General features: G+C 42.1%; 1 protein-coding gene across 1 annotated transcript; it reads left to right on the forward strand.

Moving 5' to 3' along the window:
- Positions 1–1,429: 1,429 nt before the first annotated feature.
- htra1b (HtrA serine peptidase 1b) lies at positions 1,430–23,795 on the forward strand. Its single transcript, XM_014989489.2, has 10 exons — positions 1,430–1,961; positions 7,243–7,342; positions 7,561–7,675; positions 7,953–8,042; positions 19,086–19,280; positions 19,479–19,511; positions 20,293–20,407; positions 21,717–21,774; positions 22,553–22,648; positions 23,160–23,795. Exons 1-10 carry the CDS (start codon positions 1,502–1,504, stop codon positions 23,326–23,328), a joined length of 1,431 nt encoding a protein of 476 aa, XP_014844975.2. The 5' UTR covers positions 1,430–1,501; the 3' UTR covers positions 23,329–23,795.
- Positions 23,796–24,436: the final 641 nt, after the last annotated feature.

A 24,436-nucleotide genomic window follows, 5' to 3' on the forward strand; every position in this document is an offset into this window, starting at 1 on the left:
GAACTATTTGATGACATAAAACTGGAACAAGAAACATAGAATCTTTGTTTATATTGAAGTTCGACAAATCTTTATGATTTATATGTCCTTTAATTTGACAACAGGGGGTTAAACTTGGTACACAGTCTGATGCTGAGGGTCAAATTGATATTGGCATTTGTCACAGCTGCAAAACAAAACCATGAAAGCAACAAAATTGACTCAATATAAGATGAAGATGAGCAGCAGAAAGTAAATTGGGCGATCTGGTGATTTCCTTCAAATACCGCCTTGCAAAAACGCTGAACATTCTGCACGGCCTCGCAGAGGCAACAACTGAACTTTCCAGTCTTCTATACTGGAAAAATCAATGTGACGATTGCTCTTCAGCTTTGCCAGGGGGGGTCGGGTCAATCAGAGGGCAGGATACTGCCGGAGTGCGGTGGCACTGAAAACCCTGCGGCATCAGCAGCCGTTTGGAACAAGAAAGCAGATCCATTCCATCCAGCTGTTAACTGTTTACAAAGAGATTATACATCCGACGTTTGGAAAAACAACAAGAAACCTCCTGAGAAGATTAGCAAACAATCGGCGCAGGTTGTAAACCAATACCTCAGAGTGGCAAAAAAAGAAGAAGCAATAATCCTTCAGATAACGTAGAAAACGTGAAAGAAGGAGGGAAATTAACTGCTCAAAATACAGCGATGCTGTGGAAATGTCTGTTTAAACAGGAACAGGGAAGCAGGTTAGAGTCGATGGCAGGATGCACAGAGCTGAACTGAGGACCATAATGGAAGGGAAACTTGTCACTACTGATGTATTTTCCAAATAACAATTTTGTATTTTGGAGAAAATTACAGGGGGAAAAAATCCTATAAAAAATTTTTTTTTACCAATTTTTTTACCCACCTTTGTTCTATGCTTAAAGAAAATCAAAAACACCTGACATAAAGCATCATAATTCATGCATGAAAGGGATGAATACGGCATCCACACAGTAACACACGGTGGTGTCAGCATCATGCTGTGGGGATCCTGTTGCCCAGCAGAGACTTGGAAGTGTGAAAAAAAGCAGAGGTGTTAAAAACTCATAGTGATACACTGCAAACGCTTTGCGACTTTAATTGCGATTTCCCTACAAAGTATTGACTCGCGGAGTTTCAATCCAAATGCACTCCACACTTTTCAGATGAGGCCTCTGAAACAAAACCAGCTTTGCTTCCCTGAAGAAAGAGATGAAGTTGCAATTTAAAGTAATTCCAGTTTATAAAACTTGAGTTCAGTCTGCTTGACGTTTATTCTCCGCTAACATGCACCCTCTTCGCCCACCCCCCTCCCCATCCCTACCCGTCCATCCTTAAGAATGACGTCACGTTATCTCCACCAATCACCTGCAGGTTTTATCCCGCAGCTTGTATAAACCGGAGCAGCCGGTGAAAGTTTCCCACTGCGTCTTACTTATTAGGCACTGTCTGCATCTTTCTTCTCCAAGTCTCTGGGTTTCAGTTCGGACAGTCCCGTCATGCAGCTTCTCTTTCTTTCGTGCGTAACGGCGCTGTTCGCCTCCTCCTGCCTGCTGTCCGAGGCGCGCGTCGCCAAGCGCTTCGCCATCGACTGTCCGGAGAGATGCGACAAGTCCCAGTGCCCGCAGATCCCCGCGGACTGCCTGGCCGGAGACGTGCTGGACAGCTGCAACTGCTGCCCGGTGTGCGCGTCCGGCGAGGGCGAGCAGTGCGGCGGCCCCGGCGACCAGGACTGCGCAGAGGGCATGGAGTGCAGGGTGACCGACGGCGTGGAGGTGTCCGCCACCGTGAGGCGGAGGGGCAGGTCCGGCGTGTGCGTGTGCAGCAGCGCCGAGCCGGTGTGCGGCAGCGACGGCGTGTCCTACCGGAACATCTGCGAGCTGAAGCGCGTCAGCAACCGGGCCATGAAGCTGCAGCAGCCGCCGGTCATCTTCATCCAGAGAGGAGCCTGCGGGAAGGGTGAGCGCATGTGTGCTTGCGTGCGCGTGCATGGTCAGATTGCATCTAAAGGGAAATAGACGACAATTAGGGTCGGCCAGAAGTATGAGCGAACTTTGCAACTGTGAAGGGCTCAAAGAGAACACACACACATACACATCTTACGTAATAATAACACAATCCTCATTTAAAACATATTTAATCGTTACTTCTGCTTGAACCTAGTAGGCACAAATGAACTATGTGGGGTGAATAATCGCCTTTTTTCTTTGAAACACATTTAAATCACTGTTTACTTGAAGACCAAAAGCAAAGCAAGTGATATTAGATCATTTTAACCCCGTGGATTTTTTTTGTTTGTTTTGTTTTTTGTTGGAGCCAAAGAAGGGTTTTTATCAATAACAAGTAATACATGACGGCTTTATCCTAAAAGCTTTTTGATTAATCCACAATTTGAACCGGGTAGCATAATTGTTATGTCAACCACAATGTGTCAGATAATCGTCGTTCATTAGTTGTTGGTTCACCAGTTGTGCTAAATGTAGAAAGCAAAAAGAAAAGGGACAGAAAAAGATCAATCAAGAGGAAAGTAAGCTTAAAGGGAAGAGAACCGCCGAATGGAACGCTGCTGATGTTCGCCGCTGAACTCTGTTTTCATAAATTGTCTTAATTCATCAATCTGATTTAAATTAAACTCCAGATCATTGTTGCTTTAGGGGTGCAGAAGGATGTTATGTAATTTAGATTTTTGTTTCTTTTTTTTTTAAGTTTCAATGAGCACTCCCGTGTTTTCACCCTCTGTTTTATTAAAGAAAACAACCAAGTTGCACGGAAACCCAGGTTTTCACATTTAAAATGATATTAACAGTGAAAGTTTGGCCAAACTGCCCAGCTCACAGTTCATTTTTTGTCTTTTTGGTCTTCAACAAGGACATTTTCACCAACATTTCAACCTCCCCTTTTCAGTCCCCCCTTATTTAAAAAAAATAATTTCTGACTTTTCTTTTTCTTCTTTTCTGGCACAGTTTTCTGTAGTACATTGATTTTCTGTTCTTCTACCAACTGGTCCAGCCCCATTAGAAGTCACACACCTCCCTGAACATCATTCACTCCCATGTCCTCATGCTTTCATTATGCTTATGCAAGAAGGTCATATCCATGTAATCATTTAGATAATAGATGAAATGTGTCTGTATGGGACCTTAATTACATAAACTGATCAATTGGAGTGTCTGCACATATTTCATTGTGCAATCTAGAGGTGGAAAGGACAAACGCGGATAACTCAACAGAAAGTAGCTTGATGGCAAAAAGCTACTTGTTGGGAGAAAGTGAAGTCAGTGAAGTTAATGCTCTGCAACTGCTGCTACAAAAGTTTACACACTCCTGTTCACATTTTGCCACAAGTGTCAAGTGCATTTTATTGCCGAGACTTGGAATGAAGCGATGCACGGATTTCAAAACAATGTCGCAAATCAGTAAATCGTTGCATGCTTTCGTTTTAATCCCCACTTTACTCTAACGCTCGAGATATATATAAAAAAAAAAGCTGCCAGCCTGCCTTTGGAAGTCGCCCGTTTCACAAACAGTCCATCTGAGTGTAAGCTAATCCCATGCAAACGTTCTGTTTTCCGACTTTTGTTAGAAAACGCTCTAGTGGACGAAGAGAAGGGGCAAAAACCAGAACAGACAGGTCAGGAGGGAAAAGGTTGTTTGAAGCTGGGTGCAGTTATGAAACAAAACCCCAACCTTGGAGTGTGAACCAGAGAAGCTGCAGAGTTGTGTGACTCATGACTTATGCATTTCAGCAGACCCACCGTTCAGCTAAAACAATCTACTGGCAGAACAGCTGGAGATTGTGTTCTCCACAAATCTGACCTTTACATGAAGAAGAAGACAAGAAGAAAAGAAACCAGCAACATAATCCCTTTTGCAGATTTTTGCAATTTTTTGGTCAGTTTTGTTCTGTCCAAAATTTGTGCTTGCAGTGCACATTCTTCCACAGAAGAATGTGCACTGCTCACATCTGACCCAAAATGAAACGCTACGTTCATTAACCCTCTGGCGGGGGCAGCATCATGCTGTGGGGAGGCTTTTCTTCAGCAGGAAAGCTTTAGCAGGACGACGGCCCCGAACACACAGCCAGAGCTGCAAGGGAGTCGGTGGCTGACAACAAAATGTTTTTTATGCGTCAGACCTCGACTGCAGGATCTACAGCTTTTACTTGCTGCAAAGGGAGATGTAACAAATTCATTTGTTTAAAACAATTAAAATGATGTTGAGTTTTTTCTTTTTCTCCTCCAGTTTCGCCTCTCTTGCTGCTGAGTTTTAGTGAGGCGGTTTCTGCGTTTCACCGGCGTTACGGCAAAATATCGCTTATTTGTTACATTTTCTTCCTCTCCCGGGGTCTTTGGCCGTCCTCCATCTCCTGAGCGGCGCCGTGAAACTGCAGCAAAAGGGGGACCGGGGGGAGGGGCTGTTTTCCAGCTCCGGCGCTCACTCCCTCTCAAACACACCCTTCTATGTTATCTTAACAGGGTCATAATGTGTTGAAATAAATCCAGGACGCCCCGAGTGACTGCCCCTGTGCGGCTAGAACGCGCACAGAGCTCCGAGTCATGAAGGACGCACACATCCCGGAGACGCCGCAGCTGTGAACACACCGGACCTGCTGAGGCAGAGAGATTCTTAAGAGTCAAACAAGGTCAAAGTCGGGCTCCACTTTCTCCCTCTCCTCCTGAGAATCCCAAGCATCGTGGTGCATCCTCTCCTCCCCGTCCCGCTCCGACAGTCGGCTCATCCAAAAACCACATTTATTCGTCATTCCTTGACTCCGTTCCTAATCCGAAGCAGTCGTTTCTGATTTACGGCCTCGGGGCAGAAATCTGGACGGTGTCGGTGAGACGCCGGTGATCCGCCTCTTCGCTGGGTTGTGTAACTCCTTAAACAGAGACAGATTTAGGTCAGACGTTTGTTTAACCCAGATCTGGGGATCGAAACGTTTGCTTCTTACTCCCCTCCGCGCTTCATCTCCGTGTGCAGACCTGTCGGCTGTTTGGACTCGAGAAACAAACGTTTGCACGGTGACTCAGCGCGTTCAAATTCTTTTCCAAAGTGATCCCCTGGAAAACAGAGCATTGCTTCTGTGAAAACAGTTCGTTGTTTGATCTTCGTTACGGAATTTGACGCTAAAAACTCTCCCCGTGCTGCATTCAGGGACACTTGATCTCGCCGTCTGAGGCAGTTTTATTTGCTCGGTCAGAGGCTTTTTCCTGACCTCCCAGCGCGCTGAGCTGTTACCAACACCAGCAGCTTAGTTGGCTGTTTTTGTCCAAATGACTTCTTTAATTTCACTTCAACTTTCAAAGCTGCATCAGCTGGCAAAGCATTAATCCTGCGGGCGAGCATCCGGCCTATAACACTGGCAGGTTTCTTCCAGACGCTCTGCTGCAGAGAATGCGGCGTTCTGCTGCAGCTCTGGAGGTCGGCTCTTCAGACTTTTTTTTTTTTTTTAGAGCTGTCAGCTCCAGGTGCTCACATTAAATCGTAACTTATAAAGGTTTCACCCTTTTTTTGACCAAAATCCCAAGCTTCATGCCTCGTTTCTTGCCCTTTGCGTTCCTTACTTCAATCACGTTTCAATCAGTGTTTGGTGGAAATGATTCAGCGAATCAATGCCACACCGAGAGTTGAGGTTCATTTTTATTTAGGTCTTTCTAATAAAAACAAACGCATCTCTGCAAAGTTGTATTTTCTCAGGTCAGGGAAACAGGAAAGAAAGAGTCGTTTAGAAAGAGTCGCACGGAGCAACTGTGCTGCCCAAGGTTCACGCCTCTGAAATGAAGCGAAGTGGTTGCCAAGACGACGGAGTTGAGAGCTTTTCCTGTGATAAGATCTGAAAACAGCCTAAATATTTGCAGGGCACCGGCCAACTTGTCCCTGCCGACTTGTGACCGTGAGGAAAAAGAGCAGAGACAATGTCCTCACTGAGGACTCCTGTCTGTCTGGCCCAGTTAAGGTCACATTTATTATGTGACATAAGAGGTTTGATTAAAAATATATATATATATATATCTTTTAATAACAAACCAGTCGAAACATTTAATCGTCCCCATGAGTTCAGCTTGATGGACCTCATTGACCAGGTTTTCTCAGCTTGTCCAATTTTTGTCTGTCAGGCTTAAGATCTTTAGATTTTCTGTCATCAAAATAATTCTTGATCCATCCGTTCATTCGTCGAACAATCGATGTCATAGGCATAGCGTCTAGATAATCGGAGCATCTTAAATGTCTCATTGTAAGTCACCAGCCACTATGGCGCTCAGAATGATGACGGGTGACTGACATGGAAAGAATAAAATTATCCTCACTTTAAAAGCATTTCTGTTACTAAAATTAAAAACGTGGCAAACAGCTTGAAATGGTAGGAAGGTCAGTGGACAGCCTATTGACATGACAGCAGTTCATTTTTTTTTATTTAAGTATGACATTATCTCATTTCAGCCACTGATTTAAAAAAATAAATGTCTCCCTCAAGAATTTGACGTTACTTCATTCGTAAACCCAGGGATTATGTTTTATGTATTTGCACAACATGTCCAACACCTAACATTGACAGAGTTTAGAGGTAAACTCTGTGTTGAAGGGAAATTGGATTAAATTTAAAGTCACAACTGAGCAGTTTTGCAATAGGCCTAAATCTTCTTGTTGGTTGAAAAAAAACACGAGCGTGCAGCAGAAACGATGTTAAAAGCTGTTTGGTAAAGTTTTGCTTGCTCATTTGTGAAATAAGTCCAGGCTGCTTGCAATTACTGTTTCTAAATTCGATGTTTACGACACAGAAAGGAGGATGTGTTTAATTGTTCGTCCCGTGGGATCTGACTGGGAAAGGGGAAACTTTCCCACAGCATCGGTTTGAGAAGCGGATCTCTTACAAATCTACTTCTGGGGTCAAACAGGAACAGCGTGACACAACAGGAGCAATTCTTCTTCTTTGTCTGCAAATCTCTCCATATCTTTTGATGCTCTGAATTTCTTCCTTTGTTTTATAAGGATCAGAACGAGAAGCTCTCTCAGGTTCACGTTGACTTCTACGTCAGATATAAACTCTTTGTCTGCAGTTTATATCTGTTCTCTGCGATCCAAACCCAGGTTAACGCATGTTTTACACGTCTAACCTGGCAACCCAAAAGCAGAGTTATCGCCTCTCATCTATGTCGTTTGCGTTTCAGGCCGGACCACACAGAGATCCTCTGATTGGCCGCGACGCCACGCACTGATACTGTGTTTCTCTCCCTTTCAGCCCAGCTGAACCTCGACAGTCTGCGGCACAAATACAACTTCATCGCCGACGTGGTGGAGAAAATCGCTCCCGCTGTCGTTCATATTGAACTCTTCCGCAAGTAAGAACGCTGCATTAAATTTAAAATGTTGCAACATAAATTCCTCTGCAGCTTCGGGTGAGGATATTTTTCGCAGCTCTTTGTAATTCATGAATGACGAAATCTGTTAAAATTCATCTTTAAAGTTATGAATTCTCTTGAAAGTTCTGGTGTTAAACAGGAATATCTTTAGGTGTGAAATGCTTTGTTGAGGTTGTTTTGAATCATTTTCCCTTTAGGATGATATTTTCTAAGAGGGAGGTCGCCGTCGCCAGCGGCTCTGGTTTCGTCGTTTCTGAAGACGGGCTGATCGTCACCAACGCCCACGTGGTTGCCAATAAGCACAGAGTAAAGGTATGTAAAGCTCCCGAGATGCATTTTAACCTTTTAATATATGAATTACATCTTTAGCGTATATAAAACACCTTGACTTTACTCGTGACTTTAAGAGTGTTGTCCCATCCGTCCAGAACCTTTACAGAACAGTGAATATTCTGTTGCTTCTTTCCTTTCTTACAGGAAATGTTAGATTTGATCGTGCTGTAGTTTTTATTTCTTCAAGTTGTTTTTTGACTGCTTAAATCTTTACATTTTGGTGAGGGTCAGGCGAACTTTTCTCCATGCCCTGCAGGTGGAGCTGAAGAGCGGCGCCACCTACGACGCCAAGATCAAAGATATCGACGAGAAGGCCGACATCGCCCTCATCAAGATCGACGTACCGGTGAGCAGCAGAGGGCGCCAGAGAAAACAAATGAACTGAGTGTCTTCTGTTTGTCTTCACGTTTACGATCTGAGTTCATCCGTTTTGGTTTCGCTCTGTTCCCAGTCGGTTGTCGTTTAAATCAACTCTTCCTAGTGACCTCAGAGTCGTTGAGCTGTGACTCCCTCTACGAATGATTATGAAATTAGAGCAGGTCAACTTTGATTTCCGTAATATCTTTTTGTGGCACAGCTTACACCTTAGAGCGTTTTCTCCGAAAATGGATTCCTGGTTTCAAAAACGCCAGAAATGTTTTCTTCCACACAGAAACGGCCCGAAACGTTTTTTATTTGTTATTTGTTTTTTTACTCCTCCAGGCCTGTAAGTGGCGCTAAGCATGAAGTATTGGACATGTGCCTAAAGCTTCCACATGAGGTTAGAGGTGAACCCAACAAGAAAACAAGCATAGCGAACGTCAAGTGGTGTCTTTTGTGTTGAGAGGAGAAGAAATCAAACTTCTTCTCCGTGTCGTTTTAGCATTATGAAACGAATTATAAGACGGATGCGCAGTCCACCATTGCAGCTGCAACATATGGCGCATGTGATGCGTTTGGGATTCTAGGTCACGTTAAAAAACTTGAGATAATATGTCAGCGTTTTCACAAAACAGGTGTTTTCTCTGTCCACGTGAATACACAAGGTTAACATTTTCATTCTGGAACTTGCTACTAAAAAAGAAAAAAATTGTGTTGGGTTTCCTAAAATGACATTTTCACTTTTCTGTTTTGGGAATAACATTTCTGTGTAGGAACCAGAGTACCCAGTTGATTTTGTCATATTGAGTTGTTTTGTTATTTTTTTCTTATTTCTATTTAAATTTTCAGTCAGTCATTATTTGTCTGACAGTGCCTAAGAAAAAGATACAGTTTCTTTAACAGTTTATTTCCTTAATAACTAATAAACCAAGACAATACAGCTAAAATATTTTAAATTAATTTCTCTGGCAGTTTCTCCATATCCTGAACGCTTCATTACTTTATATTTAAATGTATATCTTATTTAAATATGAGCCAGGCTCATATGTTCCAACTTCTTCTTCCATCTTCTTGTTCTGTGTCTGTTTTCCAAAAACAATCCATTCTCCTTCAGGTATTTACAGTATTAGTGTGTTTTTCATTAAGATTTCCTGAGAGCAAAGTCTGGTTTTAATTTTAACCCGGTGGGATTTTTTTTTTTTTTTTTTTTTTGAGGCGAGGCGTCTCAGGGAGAAAAATGTCATGACTCACTAAAGTGTCAACAGATGGAGTAGGTCAGCAGGGACCGAGAACGGTGTTTATGTGTTTTAAATTTGTCTTTCGCTTTTCATAGCACATTGTTTTTACCTCAACACAAACACAGCATTTATATGGTAAAAAATCAAACAAACAAACAAAAAAAAAACTTCTGTTACATTTCCAGGTACTCTTTAAGCTTTTATTGGTTTATTAAATTGGTTGGTTTAAATTGGTTTAAATTGGTTTATTGGTCAGTTTTCAAAAATCAAAAATATTTCCTGATTTATGGTGTTTTTATATCAGCTATTGGACTTCAGTCCAGGCAGTTTAATCCATGTTTTTCACTTCTTCACTGGTCCTTTCAGAGGAGCAAATAGGCAATAAATTAAAGGAAATGAAGTCCAGCTGCGCTTATGAAAGCAGACCGAGCGTATTATGCAACTGTGAATTGGCGTGTTTTCAAAAAAGAAAAAAAAAAGGCAAATTTCATGACCGCTTAAAGACAACTGAAGGGTAAATTTGTAACATCAGATTTTAGTCTGAACTCTGCAGGTCAGAGGGGAAAAAATTAAACCGTTTGTGACATTTAAACATATGACTGGAGTAGATTAGGTCAAACAGGACATTTAAGGAATGACTGAAATGCGTCACAAATGCAATAATTTCATAAAACGGAAATTTTTATGTTTTTTTTTTTTTTTTTTTGTTCCTTAGAAGCTCAGCCTTGAGTTTACCAGGCAGTGAGGGGAGGGCATCTTCTCAGGGAGTCAGCACGCTGCGCAGGCTGTTAGAAACTTTACAAGCTGGGCTATTAGTGCTATTTTGGCCTTTTACTCAGGTCCGCAGTTTGCACGGTGCAATATGTAGGTCTCTCAACTGTTTGTTCAAAAGAGAAACATAATAAAAGAACCAATGTGACACCAGAAATTGGACACAATTTTGTCTCTTTTTGGTGCTTTGGCAATAAATCACCCAACTGTATAAGAGAAAACGTCTTGCTCTGCTCTAAGCAACCAGCGACTTCTCTCTACTCGTGCTTTGCAGTAGAAGTACACATTGTTATTTAACTTTAAACACTATATATTCTTCAATTAACACACATGTTGCTGTGGTCGCTATGAAGGGAGCGTGCTTCTGGGTTAGAGTTGCACCACTTCTCTCTAACTGGGGAGCCGATTTTAAATGCTGCAGGGCTTTAAACTATAACTATTCGTGTACTTTATATACATCATATACATCAGCATTTTATCTGTCATTGCAACATGATATATGGTTGCCTGGAACACAAAAAATGTACACAATTATTCCTGTTCTTTACTTCAAAACTTCAACTGCATAATTTTTTTTCCAACTTGTGATATCTCTTTCAAAAACCACTGGAGAGATTTGAAAATTGACATAAGCAGCCAAAAAGTCCTTTACGTCGCTGAAACCCTGAATTATTTTTCGACTCATCTAACACTTTTTTGCACAATGACAGACTGCTTGAGGTTCACATTAAACCCTTTCCTCCTCTCCCCTCTTATTAGGGAGACAAATACAGGGAGCTGTTGTTGTTTGACAGCTTTTTCTTCTTCTTTTTTTTCAATTTGTCAGTAATTAGAGAACAAGGCCTAAACCAACAAGAAAAAGAACGGTTTAAAGTTGGATATCGGTCACCAGGATTTTATGGTAGCTTTCGAGTCAAAAGCACTTCTTGCCACTGTCAGATGAAGCAGGTGATCTGGTCCTAATTTTGCTCACGCAGACGCAGACAGAAGTGGGGGTGTTTTCCACTTAGATTTATTTACACAGGTAGATCTCACTAAGACACGGGGAGGCAGGTTGACAGCAGAGCAAACAGTGAGCTAACGCTGCAGTGGATGTTGGCTTCTTGGCGTGTTCGGACAGCTTGCACGGGGAAACTTTAGCTCCAGGACGTCAATATGAAGAAATTCATTAACCATTAGAAATGGGAGATTTTTTTTTTTTTTTTTGGGGGGGGGGGGGGGGGGGGGTTGAAGTTTGCTTGGAAACACAAAACAATTCGTCACTGCACACCCAGAACACACGTTACGTCACGTGATTTTTCGCTGCATCTCAGACTGGTTTGCAATGGGTGCAAATGTGATGAGGTTTGCTTTCACATGATGTGGGAGGATGTACAGAAAGAAAAAGAAGGAAAGGAACTCCAACTTCTGCGTATTTTTCCTTTTACAGATTATCTACATGCTAGATCATTAGAAAAACGTTACTTGTGCATTAAACCTTTCACATAGAGAAAAGTTTCTCTTTTTGTTTATTTGTTGGCCTCCATCACCAAAGAACTGAAACTAAACTAAAACTAAAAACGTCTCCTTTTAGTTTGATTCTTTTGCCCTTTGCTACACGGTGAGTCTGTTGTACACTGTGTCGGTCCTCAGACCTCAGAAAGTTTGGGTTTACCCGCCGCTTTCGACAATATGCATTAAGTTATGATCACAGGGAAGGGGCGGGTAATGGTGGTGTTACGATACATGGCTTGTTAGTGGTGAAGTTCTCTTTAATCCCCTCTGTTCCTTTGAAACGGCCTCTCTGAACGGTGTGAACATTCTGCGGCTCGGCGTTCAGGAGGCTCCTGAGTGGAACCGCAGCTGCGAGGAGCCGAGTGCAGGTGAAGCTGTCAGGCGTGTCGCTGCAGGTTCAGGACAGAAAAGCCTGGGCTTGACGCCGATGGAAAGAAGTTTAAGTTTCTCCGTCGCTCGTCTGCTCCAGTTTCTCCTTTCCTAATAACAAACTTATGCTGCCGCTGTGGGAAGATCTATTTTATCACAACTCATGAGCTCATCTCTAAGCTAAGTTAGAGGAACATATTTGATTTTTTTAGTGCATCATAGGTGGTCTTAACACAAACTTCTACTTGCATAGAGAACTGCGCTTGGCTGCAGATAGCATCGGAGGCACGCAGAGAAATTTAGTTCGGTGGAGAGAAACAAAAAAGGAAATGCGAGCTCGAATCGTGATAGTGGTGTGTTGAAGTCTCCAGCTGCCGCATCTGAGGCGTCTTCCCCCTCCCCCCCACTCCCGGAGCCTGTACAGACAGGAGCTCCTCCTGGGTGTGTTTTTAATCTCGATCTTTAGAGCGGCCTTGCGGCAGTATTCCTTCTCGATCGAGCCGCGATCGTGTTCCGTGACAACGTGTGGAAATTTCGCATCGGTTTCGGCTCCGGCAGGCCTAGACGTCTGAGCATTGGCAGGCACCTGATCTCTGCGATTAACGATGAAGAGATGCAAAAAAAACAAAAAAAGAAAGAAAAGTCCGTCAACTTGTGTTTCGGTTCAGAAGCCGATCCTGTCAGAGATGTAAATCTCTGACAGGATTTATAGGTGAAACCAAATGATTATGAAAAAAAAAAAATCCACGAGAGGAATTAAGAGTTATTGGTAAGTTTAGGAGAACAAAACAATGTTATGACTGTAAAGAAAGTCTGTGGAATGCCAGACTTCTACTAGGAGAGGAAAAAAGTCTAATAACAATGAAAACAGAGGAAGAAAGCTTCTAAAAAATCAGTGTTAGTATCGACAAGGTACTGTGGGAACAGGATGACTTTTTCGCTCTTAAGTTCCTGCATCCAGGATGAAAACAGGTACTGCTGCAAAACACATTAGTGCAAAGAGCAAGGTTGACTCTTAACGTCTGGCATGGGAGGAAACAATCAGTGCTGCTTTCTGTATCAGGTTATCCTCCCTTCTACAGGAAACAAGACAGTTTTTCATCCCTGTGTGATTTAAAAGAGTCGGCGGTGGCGGTGGGGGGGGGACACACTGACAGACAGTCAGTGTGTGAATCTGCGCGCCGAGTCTCTGTCAGGCGCTGCTGGGGTTTTCCACCGTTGTTGAAAATCGCTCTGCACTTTACAACGCACCGCCTGGAGGGACAAAAATGGTTGAAAGCAACGTAAGCAGCAGCGTGGCTGCTGGCTGAGCTGTGGGAGGCACCGTGAGCTTTACCAATAACTAGACAGGAAGGTCAGCCACCGCTGTGACTTTGCTTTTCCTTCTGGAAAATGTGAGATTGTCCTTTCCCACATTTCAGGATGAAGTGCTGCACTCAGCATTTTTTCTATTTATAGTTTTTTCTTTACTTTGGAATCAGGTCAACAAACGTAAAGCAAGAGTGTTTTTGTCAAAAATAATTTCCCAAAATTCATTTTATGTCTTTTTTTTTATTTTTGTTTTGCTTTAAATCTGAAATTTGAAAACTGAAAAGGAAAAAAAAATCAAAAGAAAACCAAAGTGAAAAATCAAAACAAGTAACTGAGCTCTGTTGAAGTCTTGGGTGATCTCCTGCTGTTCAACCAGGCTGATTTTTTTTGTGACGTTTCAAATGAAAGGAGCAGGTTTTATCAAATCTAAGTTAAAACCTCAAAGCCTGAAATCGAAGGATTTATGCAAAAAATTAAGAGCTCATAAAAAGCTTCTGGTGCTTTGAGTTTTACACACACACGCACACACACACACACACACACGCACGCACGCACGCACACACACACACACACACACAAAAACTATAATTCAGTTGCTCTGATGTTAATCCAAAATTAAATTTATATATACTAACATAAAGGTTCTGATTTATTTGTTTGTGATTCGATCAGCTCTATTACTTTCATGAACGGTTTTGATCACAAAGAGCACGAAAATCCACAAAAAAAAAACCCAAACGTTTTTAACGTTTCAGCTAATTGTCACTCCGCAGCGAATACAGAAGCATGCTGAAAAGTAAAACGAATGATGTTTCCATCTATTCTTAGTTTTTTGCATTTGATCGCTTCGTGCCATTCTGCTCCGTTGGTGTCTGGAAGTGATTACTCAGCAGCTCCTTTATAATTTCAGAGTAGGAACCCATTTTCCTGGTGGGTGGATGTCTGCAGGGTGGCATGAGAACGTTAGAGGGTCTGACTTGTGTTTATGGATCAGTCTGGGCCCAGGAGAGGAGCTTTTCATTTCAGATAATGAAGCAAATCATCTTCTGAATCCATCCAGAACCAGAACTCAACTGTGTTTATGCTTTGAAGAGATGTAGGTCATAGTTTTTTAGGGGTCGAGGGGGGGAGAGGTGGGGGGAGGTTAATTGGAGACAGAACGTATTTGGTTTTCCCTTTGGAGCTATCGCGCAAATTTTCTTCACAAATTAACAAATTAGCCTCAGAATGGGACAAAGGAGCAATTAGAAGTGGCTTAAAAATCATGTTTTCTTTTGTTGCTTGGATGGTTAGTTTAAGTCAGAGTTGTAGTTTGATGGGTTGATCAGTGCTCTGCTATGAGACTTTGGCTCCCGTCATTCATGTGGATTTTACTTCGACATGAGCCGCCTAGCTTAGCGTCGATACAGACGTTATCTCCTGTTAGCTGTGACCTCGTTTAGCAGGTTAGTGCCCCCTGACACAAAGCTAAAAGAGGTTCTGAAATGTTTTAACAAGTCCAACAAGCGTTGACCTCATTTCTAAAATTCCCCAATCCCAGTCCAATCAGTCCTTTTGCACAATGTGCTCAAGAAACAAGTCTGATCCAGCGACGCGCCGACTCGCAGCTTACAGGACTTAAAAGATCTGGTGCTAACAATGCCGTGCATTCATGCCTGCATGAAAGTAACGTCTTGATTATTAATCTTTTTTTGAACGGGGAAAATGCAGGTTTATTTCAACATTTGGCATTAGTTCCATTTCTTCCTGATACGCTGAAGCTCGCATTTCATTTAAACTGCTGAATATTGCCTTTCAGCAAGGGCTTGCTTAGCAATATTTTAGTCGTTATCTGCCTTGATAATAAAGACTTTGTCTTTTTGTAGAGTTTCAAAAAGGAGTTTCTTCAGTAGTTTCCACCCGCAGATGTTGCCTTTTCAAAATTACTCATGAAAAGCTGCTTATTTGGTAAAATGTGCCCAGCAGCAACATCTGACTTTAACAATGTTTATTGTAGAAAGTCCTTTTAGCTGGAGCTTAAGAGAAGTCACATCAGAATCTGATTCTCCAGTGCACTCAAGCTCTTAAACTAGCCACGATTCCCTGCTAAATGAGGTCTGAACAAGTGAATCCTTGATCTTTTATGAGTGTGTCTGAATCTGTTTTTAGCACAGGGGATTGAATCAATCAGCATGGATGTTTCTAAGACATGTGGCATCAATATTTGTTTTTGTTTTTTTTTTATAAAACAAAAATGTCTGTTGTGAAAATGAATTCCTGGCAGATAGACGGCTGTGTAGAAACAGGAGAACACGATGCTCTTTTTTTTTCGTGCATAAAGTGTTGAAGTTTATAGCCATTAAGCTAATTTACCTTGAAAACATCCACACAAGGCAAACATTAAAAAAAAAAATACTTTGAAGTTTTTCCTAGAAAACTTAAAAATATGCATGATTTCCTGTCACTTTTCTGGTCTGGAGAACAGCAGCTGCTCACTGTTTCTGCTTCAGGCTCCACGGTTTAATTTGCTTTATCGCATGTCGTAACTCATCGGGACCTCGGGACGCAAACTTTCTCTCAGCACACAATCTGCAGCGACGGGCAAAGGCCTGTGCTTTGAGCATACCTGTGGATTCAGACATGCTTTTCCTTCAGTCTAAGGTTCTGTGGAAACATCTCCATCACTACCCAGAAGCCCTCAGATGGAAAACATGTTTACGTCTTGTCGCATCAGCGTGCATCTGTTTCCCTCATAGCCGTCCACTCCACTTAACTCCACCTAAGTCGCTCTCTCTCTGTGGCTGCAGGCCTGTTGTCACTTTTTCTGTTTTCCTGTCTGGTACCGAGATTTAAACTCAGCAGACTGACTTTTATGAGTCGGGACGGGAGTGGAGGAGGATCTCCTCTTGAAGCCCTCGTCCGCACCTCGACCTTTCTTATTAAACACAAGAAAATAGGTCAGAGGTGTGTGTTGAGTAAGTCGCCCGAAGGCTTGTTATTTAACAGAGGAAATGGGCGGGCGCATGGTTGTGCAGCAGCCAAACCGAATGCACGCACACGGAGACAAACAGACGGTTGTTATGCTTGGGTAAGAGTGGAGCTGATGAAAGTCGGGCTCCGACATCTGTCTCCGTTTTTCTGCCTCGCATCACGTCTGGACCTGAAGTAGGTCAGTGGGACAGCACAGGTGTCACGAAGGCCTGGCCGACCTCCAGAGCTCTGCAGCCGCAGGCGAAGCGCAGGTGTCACTTGAGGCGTCAGGTGGACAGAATGAGCTGGAAACGTGGAAATCTGTAGTTCCAGTGGCCAGTTCCAGCACTGAGGAAGAGGTGGGAGACTGGTGAATTACAGCACAACTGGGACACTAAAAACCGACAATTACTAATTGGAATCACAAGGGAAAATATCATAAATCAAACTATAATAATAAGCCATAGCATGCTAGCAATCACAGAAATTAATTTTGCTCGTACAGAATGATAACTATAACCTCATTTGGACTTTTTTTGTTTCACGCTGGAAAAATCAAAAGGAATGAAGTTGGAATTCTGATGTGGAAACCCCATCCAGCCGGCTTCTGTCGCCATGAAACTCAGTACATTTTGCAGAAATAAACAATCCAAGTGTAATCTTGCCTGGTTTAGTCTTTGTAAGATAGCCACATGTGCAGCTAAAGTGGTGAAATTTCCTTTGAGCCGGATGTCTGAGAAAATCATCTCAGAGAAAAGACGAAGCAGACGAAAAAATTCAAAAGGAAAAGCAGGAGCAAACATGACAGAGCAGATTGGATTTTATTTTGCTATCATGTCAGTAAATGACCAGAACGAATGAGTTAGGCATCTTTTATCCACAGTACAAAACCTCACTGTAAAAAAAAAAAAAAGTCTCTAATTTATGGTAAAATAGCGGCAGCTGCGGCTGCCAGAATTTTACCGTAAATTAGAGACGCTTTTGTTTTGTTTTTTACAGTGCACCCTTTTGGTCAAATTTCAAAGACTTACTGAAACAGTGAACCAATAATATTTACACTGTGTAGACCAATCAAAAACCTCTCCGACATCTGCATATCAAATCCTCAACGGGTCACTGACGCTTCCAACTCGTCTCAAGTCGGAATGATTATACAATTTTATCAAAAACGTCAAAAGTGAAATAAAAAACTGCATTCGTGCTTTTTAGAATTGTTTTATAAATGCTGATGGCTCTAAAACGGAGGGGGAAGAAAATGACACGAGTAGCGTCACTGCTCACTTTAACAAAGTGCTGCTGATGTTTCGTGGAAACTTTAAGTGAGAGCAGAAGCAGGCAGGTTTTTATGTAAAAGGCTTTAAAATCACACGGAGGACTGGAAATGCTAATGTCTGTGAGGAAATTAGTCAGAAACGCAGACAGAGCCACAGTCAGACAATTTAGTGTTAAAAAATAAAAAAAAGAAAATGGCTGATTTAGTGGGGGAAACATTCCTGGGAAAACATCCTAATTCCCAAACGTTTGGTTAAACCTGATGAGAGAAAAATCCCACAAGTTTCACCTGCATGTCTCTAAATGCACTGCATATTGCATTTTTTATTATTATTTTTTTCCTATCCGGCACATCGTTTATGCTCATCAGTTGTTCCTGAGTTCTCAGTGTTCCACTTTCGGACATCCAGATGTTACAGGAAACCGGTAAAAATAAGTTGAACTTCCTTCTGTTTAACTGGAAGCCTTTTTGAGCCAACGATGAGCCAGCTTTACCACCCAACTGTAACTGGGACAGGGCCGTGACCGGCAGCCGGAGGAGCGGAGGACCCCTCCCTGATGACGGAGCTCTTCTCTCCATCCTAAACCGTGACACCCACCCTCTGACGAGGCTGGTTTTGGCTTGTCGTTGTTGGCAGTCTCTTGTCTTTACAGTCTTGAACTCTTGAACGCCAGGCGGTAAAGGTAGTCGGTGGCCAGTTAGAAATTTTTTACTGAAAGACTTCAAGCCCTTTTTTTAGATTTTATAGAAGACATGTTGGTGAACTTCCACTTTGCAGCTCTTTCTTTTTCATTGATCACTCCAGAGCAAAACAGAGAGTAATTGATGTCAGAGCAGCGGCCTTAGCTCATCATCATCATCATCATCATCATCATCATCATCATCATCATCATCATTATCATTAGTTGCTGTATCCTAGATCATTGTGTCCTGAGGAGTTCCAGGCGAGTTTCTCCGGAGATTTGTATCTCCTCTGCTGGGTTGTGCTTCATGGATTCCAGGATGTTCGGATCATTCTGAGAATCCGACCCAGCTCCTCCCGTTTTTCCCCTCACCGTGCATGTCATCGGCTGCGCTGATTTAGAGGCTCGACCAGAGGGCGAGCTGACTTGCTACATCTGTCTCTCACATGGCAGTAAGAAAAATAAGGCATCGCTTGTGTGTTTGGGTGCTGCTTTGTGTGTGAACTAATTGTTCGTACAGAACAATTAGTGTTATAAACACGAGTTTCAGCTCTAAAACTACTGGTTGAGTAATCATCTTTAATTCTAACAAGCATATTCAGGCCAGTTCTGTACTATTACTGCCAAAAAGACATGGGAAGTATGTGGTGGCTTACTTGGTCATTTAGAAAACCGTGATGTTCTCAGCAGCAGCTTCCAGAGGTGAAGTTTGAGAAGTTCTGCAAAAAAAAAATGCAGCGGAATACTGTGAAAATATGTCGGCATTATCAAACAAACCTGTTTGAGCTAAGGATGATCTTTGTGACTTAAAGACAATTTAAAAATGTCAACCAGATAAAACAAAATCTACAAACTCGTGTCACTTTTGAGCCTGGCCGATAAGAGAAAGCTTTGATTTTGTTTGATTTCACCATTCTCTCTGCCTTGTCCATCCCGTGCAGACGAAGCTGCCCGTGCTGCTCCTCGGCCGCTCTGCGGACCTCCGCCCCGGCGAGTTCGTGGTCGCCATCGGCAGCCCGTTCTCCCTGCAGAACACCGTCACCACGGGGATCGTCAGCACCACCCAGAGAGGGGGCAAGGAGCTGGGCCTCCGCAATTCAGACATGGATTACATCCAGACGGACGCCATTATTAACGTGAGTGAACGCACAGGAGGAGCAGGAGAGCGAGGCTTACAAGAAGTAAAAAAAAAAATCTCTAAGCTGTTTGCAAGTTTTACCTGTTTGAAACTCTTATTCCGCTTTTTCTTTATCACCTATAAGCAGCAGCTGCTGCTGTCATAATGAATGTGAACTCAGTGGAATGAAAGTTTCATCTTGTTTGTTTTCTTGCAGTACGGAAACTCGGGAGGGCCATTGGTCAACCTGGTAAGTTTGAAATTTCTTGTGTGCATTTTGTTCAACATATGTAAATATCGAACATGTATGTTGATCCCATTATCCGAGACATATTCCCAGTCTGCTTGTGGAGAAGATATGAGGGGACGCAAATCGACATGTTTGTTGCTGTTGTTCCGACTTGAATGACTCACATCTCACTCAACAACACGGTTTCTTTCCTCCTTAGCAGACACAACAGCGGTGTTTAGGAAAACGCCTCCACATTTCACATTTTGCCAGGTCGCAACCACAGACTTCGTCGTGTTTTTGTGTGACTTTTGCAGGATTAACCAACAAAACGACTGAACGTTGATGCATGGGTTAGGAATTTTGTTTCTCCCAGCTTCGCACATATGGAGCGTGAAATTTGTTTTGCATTGGACTCTGATTCACGTATTAGACGTTCAAGCTTCGATTTTAATGACTTTTCCACTTTGACTTTAATATTTTAACACAATGGATTCCACTCCTCTAATAAACATGGACCGGTCCCATAAAGCTTTTTTTTTTTTTTCTCTGATTGGCCTTATGAAATCTGTAAAACAAAAACAGAACTTTTTATAACACTCGACCTCAGCCGAGATATTACTTAACAGATGTCAGATGTGAAAACAAACATCGAGCATCGCTAAGTTCTCATTAGTCGAAGCCAAATAATCAGTTTAGGTAACGCTTGGCAGGCGACGTCAAGTCCACAGCTGACTCTGATTTTCAGCCGTGTTCCTTGAATTGCTCGTGAAATGACTCGAGCCTGTTGTTGTTTTTGCAGGACGGGGAGGTGATTGGCATCAACACTCTGAAGGTCACTGCCGGCATCTCCTTTGCCATCCCGTCAGACAAGATCAGACAGTTCCTGGCAGAGTCACATGACCGGCAGGCCAAAGGTTCGCCACTCTGCCTGTCGTCGATAATACGCAACAAATGGATTCTGTGCTGATAATTTAATCGCAACAGTTTTTCTGGAGATTTTGGTTTTTACTTTATGAGTCACAGATTACCTTTTTCCTGAAATATGCAGCTTATTCAGCTGTAACCACAGAAGAGAAACAATTTTTGTTTCATTTCCAAAAGGTGTTGCCAATAATGAAACTAAATGACTCAAAGGTTTGATTTTTATTTGAATTTATATTAAATCATGGGTTGGATTGTTGGTGAAAAAGCCACTCTATCACAAACAAAACAATTTTATGGAACGAATAAAGAAAATTTAGAGTCAGATAACAAGACGTAGAAAAAAAAAACATGATGTCAAATCATAAAGTTGCCATTTTAAATTCTTCCTCCTTCAGCTGAAAGCATCTCTTTTATAGCTTTTACATCACTTAAAAGACCAATTTGACATACAGAAACTAACTTGTTTTGTTTCAGCTACATTTCACAATTAATTTTAAAACTTAATGCTACAAACACTTGACTAAATAAAAAGAAATCTAGTCGCTGGGCTTTATTGTAGATACAGAACAAACATGGAGACGTTTCTCTGCTGCTACTGCATTTACGTCTCTCAGTAAGACTGACTCAGGACTCTTGGCGTGTGGCTCCGTCTTGCTGGGTGGATTTTAGTGCGGTGTGAGTCACCTTTGACCTTCTAAAACAGGACGTCTTTAAAAATACCACTTTGTAAAGTTGTCACTTGACCTCGTTCTGCTGCTTTCACTCTACTAGACAGACCTGGAATTTAGAACAAAAACAAAACTGAATGTCACATTATTGCAGCTCATAATAAAAAAAAACAAACATTTTCTTTGTTCTTGAGGAAAACTCAAATAGTAAATCAAACCAAGCGCATCTCACTTAGCAACACGACTTTCACTGGATCGGGTTCCCTTTGTCCTGACGTTAACACAGAACATTACAGGACCCACTACAAGCCAAGCAGCCATGACGTAAATAAAAGCAAATAGTCCAAAACTCTGTCACGATACGAGGTTAAAAAGAGTTGACCCAGCTGTGTGTACAGTCAGCCGTGATTGGGACCAGTTGGCTGCAGTAATAAAAGTCATCATTTCCAGTGAAATGTATTTATTCCAAGCATTAAAGTTCTTTGTATTAAGTCCTTTTGAGTGACTTGTGTTTAGCATGATCCTCTAAAACGTTGACAGTATATTTAAATGTTGCAGACTTCTAATGGAGGTTTTTAAAAACATCTGCTAACATCGACTTTTTTTTTTTTTTTTTTTTTGCTTCCCACAGGGAAAACATTACCAAAGAAGAAATACATCGGCGTCAGAATGATGAGTCTCACTCCGTCGTAAGTTTCTGTTCCAGACTGCATCACATTTCATTCCTGTACATGATCAATAAAAGAATCATCTTGATGCCAGAGCTTTGGTTTCCACAGTTAAAAACACGTACCCCGATTCCTGTTGCTCCTAACATGGTGACACGGTGAGCCGAGGGCGGTCCGGGGTTTTCCACCTAACAAGGATGAGCAGACTGAAAATGTTTTAGTTCATCTTTAGCTACCTGCTGCCAATTCTGAGCTGGAAACAGGCAGGGATAGAAGAACAGGAGAGCAGCCAGAGAGGAGGAGGAAGACCCGCTCCAAATCAGAGAAACAGCCAGAATCTGCCTCAGTTTGTTTAAATTTAAAGATCCCAAAAGAGGAACTGAAGCTTAACTGCCTGTGTCACATAATTGGTATGACCTTGAAAATCATTTATGTCACATTCTTCACCTTTTCAGCCAAAACTTTCAATGTACTTTATTCACAACACAAAGTAGAGTGCTGGAAACCCTTTTTTAGCAGACGAGGACTGGAAAAGTTAGATTAATTCCAGATTCGCTTCTGCAACAAAAGTAGCAACACAATCGTGGCATGTTGAAGACATTCAAATTCACAGTTATTGACAAAGGAGATGCCACAATAATACAATTTTTCATTTAATGTTTTGCAGAGTTTTAAACCTCTTAGTGCCAGTTAATGTTTTAGAATCAGACGTCACTCAGTTGAGTATCATGAAATCCCCGTGGTTGATGTGTTTTGAAGGTTTTCACCGCTTGTTTTTTTTTTTTTTTTTTTCCCTCAGGCTGGCAAAGGAGCTGAAGGAGAGGCATTCGGACTTCCCCGACATCACTTCAGGGGCGTACGTCATCGAAGTCATCAGCCGAACACCAGCCGAGGCGTGAGTGCTCTGTTTTCTCAGGAGAAACTTTAAAGATGTTTTCGTCTGATTCTGAGACCACTTCATTTACAAGTCGCACAGTGATTCCCTCAGTTGCTGCCAGACATTATAAAAAGTGGGTGGTGAAAAAATATTTGGTGCTCAGAGAAATTTCTGAGCAACCAGATGAAAACCAAGTTGCAGTCTTACAACTGTGAAAACAGCCAGGGATGTTTGATTTCTGGTCATGTGGTGTTTTTTCTGTAGTCCTGTTGACTTTCATACTTGAGTTTTTCTTGTTAATAATCCTGTTGAGTTGAAATGTCAAGTAAAAGTTTTTTGAGCTGGCAGTGGAAGCAATAAATGTACAAAGGCCCAACTCAACAAAGATGAGTTGGGCCTTATCAGGACAATTTTAGAAATTCCAATTTGTCCAGTTTGTGTATAGTTTGCATATTTGGTTTTGAACCAGTCAGGTTTAGGCAGAGAACATCGTCTTGTTTCACTCCAACATGTGATTTCTCCGAGGCAGAGCTGGCCTGAAGGAGAAGGACGTCATCATCAGCATCAACGGGGATCCCGTCACCTCGGCCACCGATGTCAGCAACGCCATAAAGCGGGACGACAAGCTGCGGACGGTGGTGAGGCGGGGAAACGAGGATGTCATCCTGACCATCATCCCAGAGGAGATTGACCCTTGACCTCTCAGCTAAAGAGAGCAGTCAATCAGCGTGAGAGCTGAAGCAGTCAACCAATCGCGAGCCGGCTCTCAGAGCTTCTCGACCAATCATGAACACTTTGAATGAAACGAGCATCCAATCGGAGGGTGTGTGTGTGTGTGTGTGTGAGGCTGCGGCTGTAGAACTTCCCTTTTTCTCTAAATCCTTCCTCCCACTCTGAGAGGCTCATTACTCCTCAGGCTGAAGCTTCATGTTAGCTCTTTTACTAATCTCCATTTACCTTCCGTCGTCTCTCATCTTCTATAGCCTAACACCTGTTGTGCAGAGAGGTTACTGCAGGTCACCGTAGTTCACCATGTACTGTATATTCATGTTCATGAGGGAATATTTTGTTAAAGTGTTTTCTCTTTGTGTTTGATGACAATGTTGTCAAAAAGGAGAATAAAATTATTTTTGAAAAAAAAAAATAAAACAATGTTCTCACAGCATTCTGATTTCAGCAATTTGCTGGTAAGGGTGTGTAAAAATAAAAAAAAGTATAGATTTATTTTGTTGCTGGAGCTTAATACTAAAGAAAAGGAAAATATACACATCAATTCAGTTGGGAAAAATGAAATCCCACTTTAACAAAATCTGCAATGGCACAAACGTATCTATTTATTCTGAAGAACTTTGATTTCATGTGGATCCAGAATTTTCTGTAACTTAGTTTCCCTTAAGTACAGAGATGTTAGACTGCAGACCCAAGTTTGAACTGCAAGGTAAAAACATTTCCAAAGTCAAATGTTGGAGAAGCCACATTTATGGCCCGAACACATCGAGCACAATATATTTTTGTAAATTAGAAAATGCGCATCCACACAACAGGATGCAGTGCCGCAGAAGACATACGTATGCCGGGCCAGTTGGTGGTGCTATAACACAAAAAAACAGTGGCGCCATGTTTGTGGCAAATGTCGCACATGTACATTTGTATTTTAGCAGTTTGATATTGGACATGGAGATTATTTTTTTATACTTATTGCAGCTTTTGATTCTGTATTCCTTCTCAAGTGTCTTTCAACAATGAACTTAGAATTAAACACTGAACAGTGTTTAAAAGTACAAAGGCAGAACTATAGGTAGAATA

This window comes from Poecilia mexicana, unplaced genomic scaffold (genome assembly GCF_051168715.1).
Source record: "Poecilia mexicana isolate PSO_F unplaced genomic scaffold, ASM5116871v1 scaffold_19, whole genome shotgun sequence".
Lineage (NCBI taxonomy): Eukaryota > Metazoa > Chordata > Actinopteri > Cyprinodontiformes > Poeciliidae > Poecilia > Poecilia mexicana.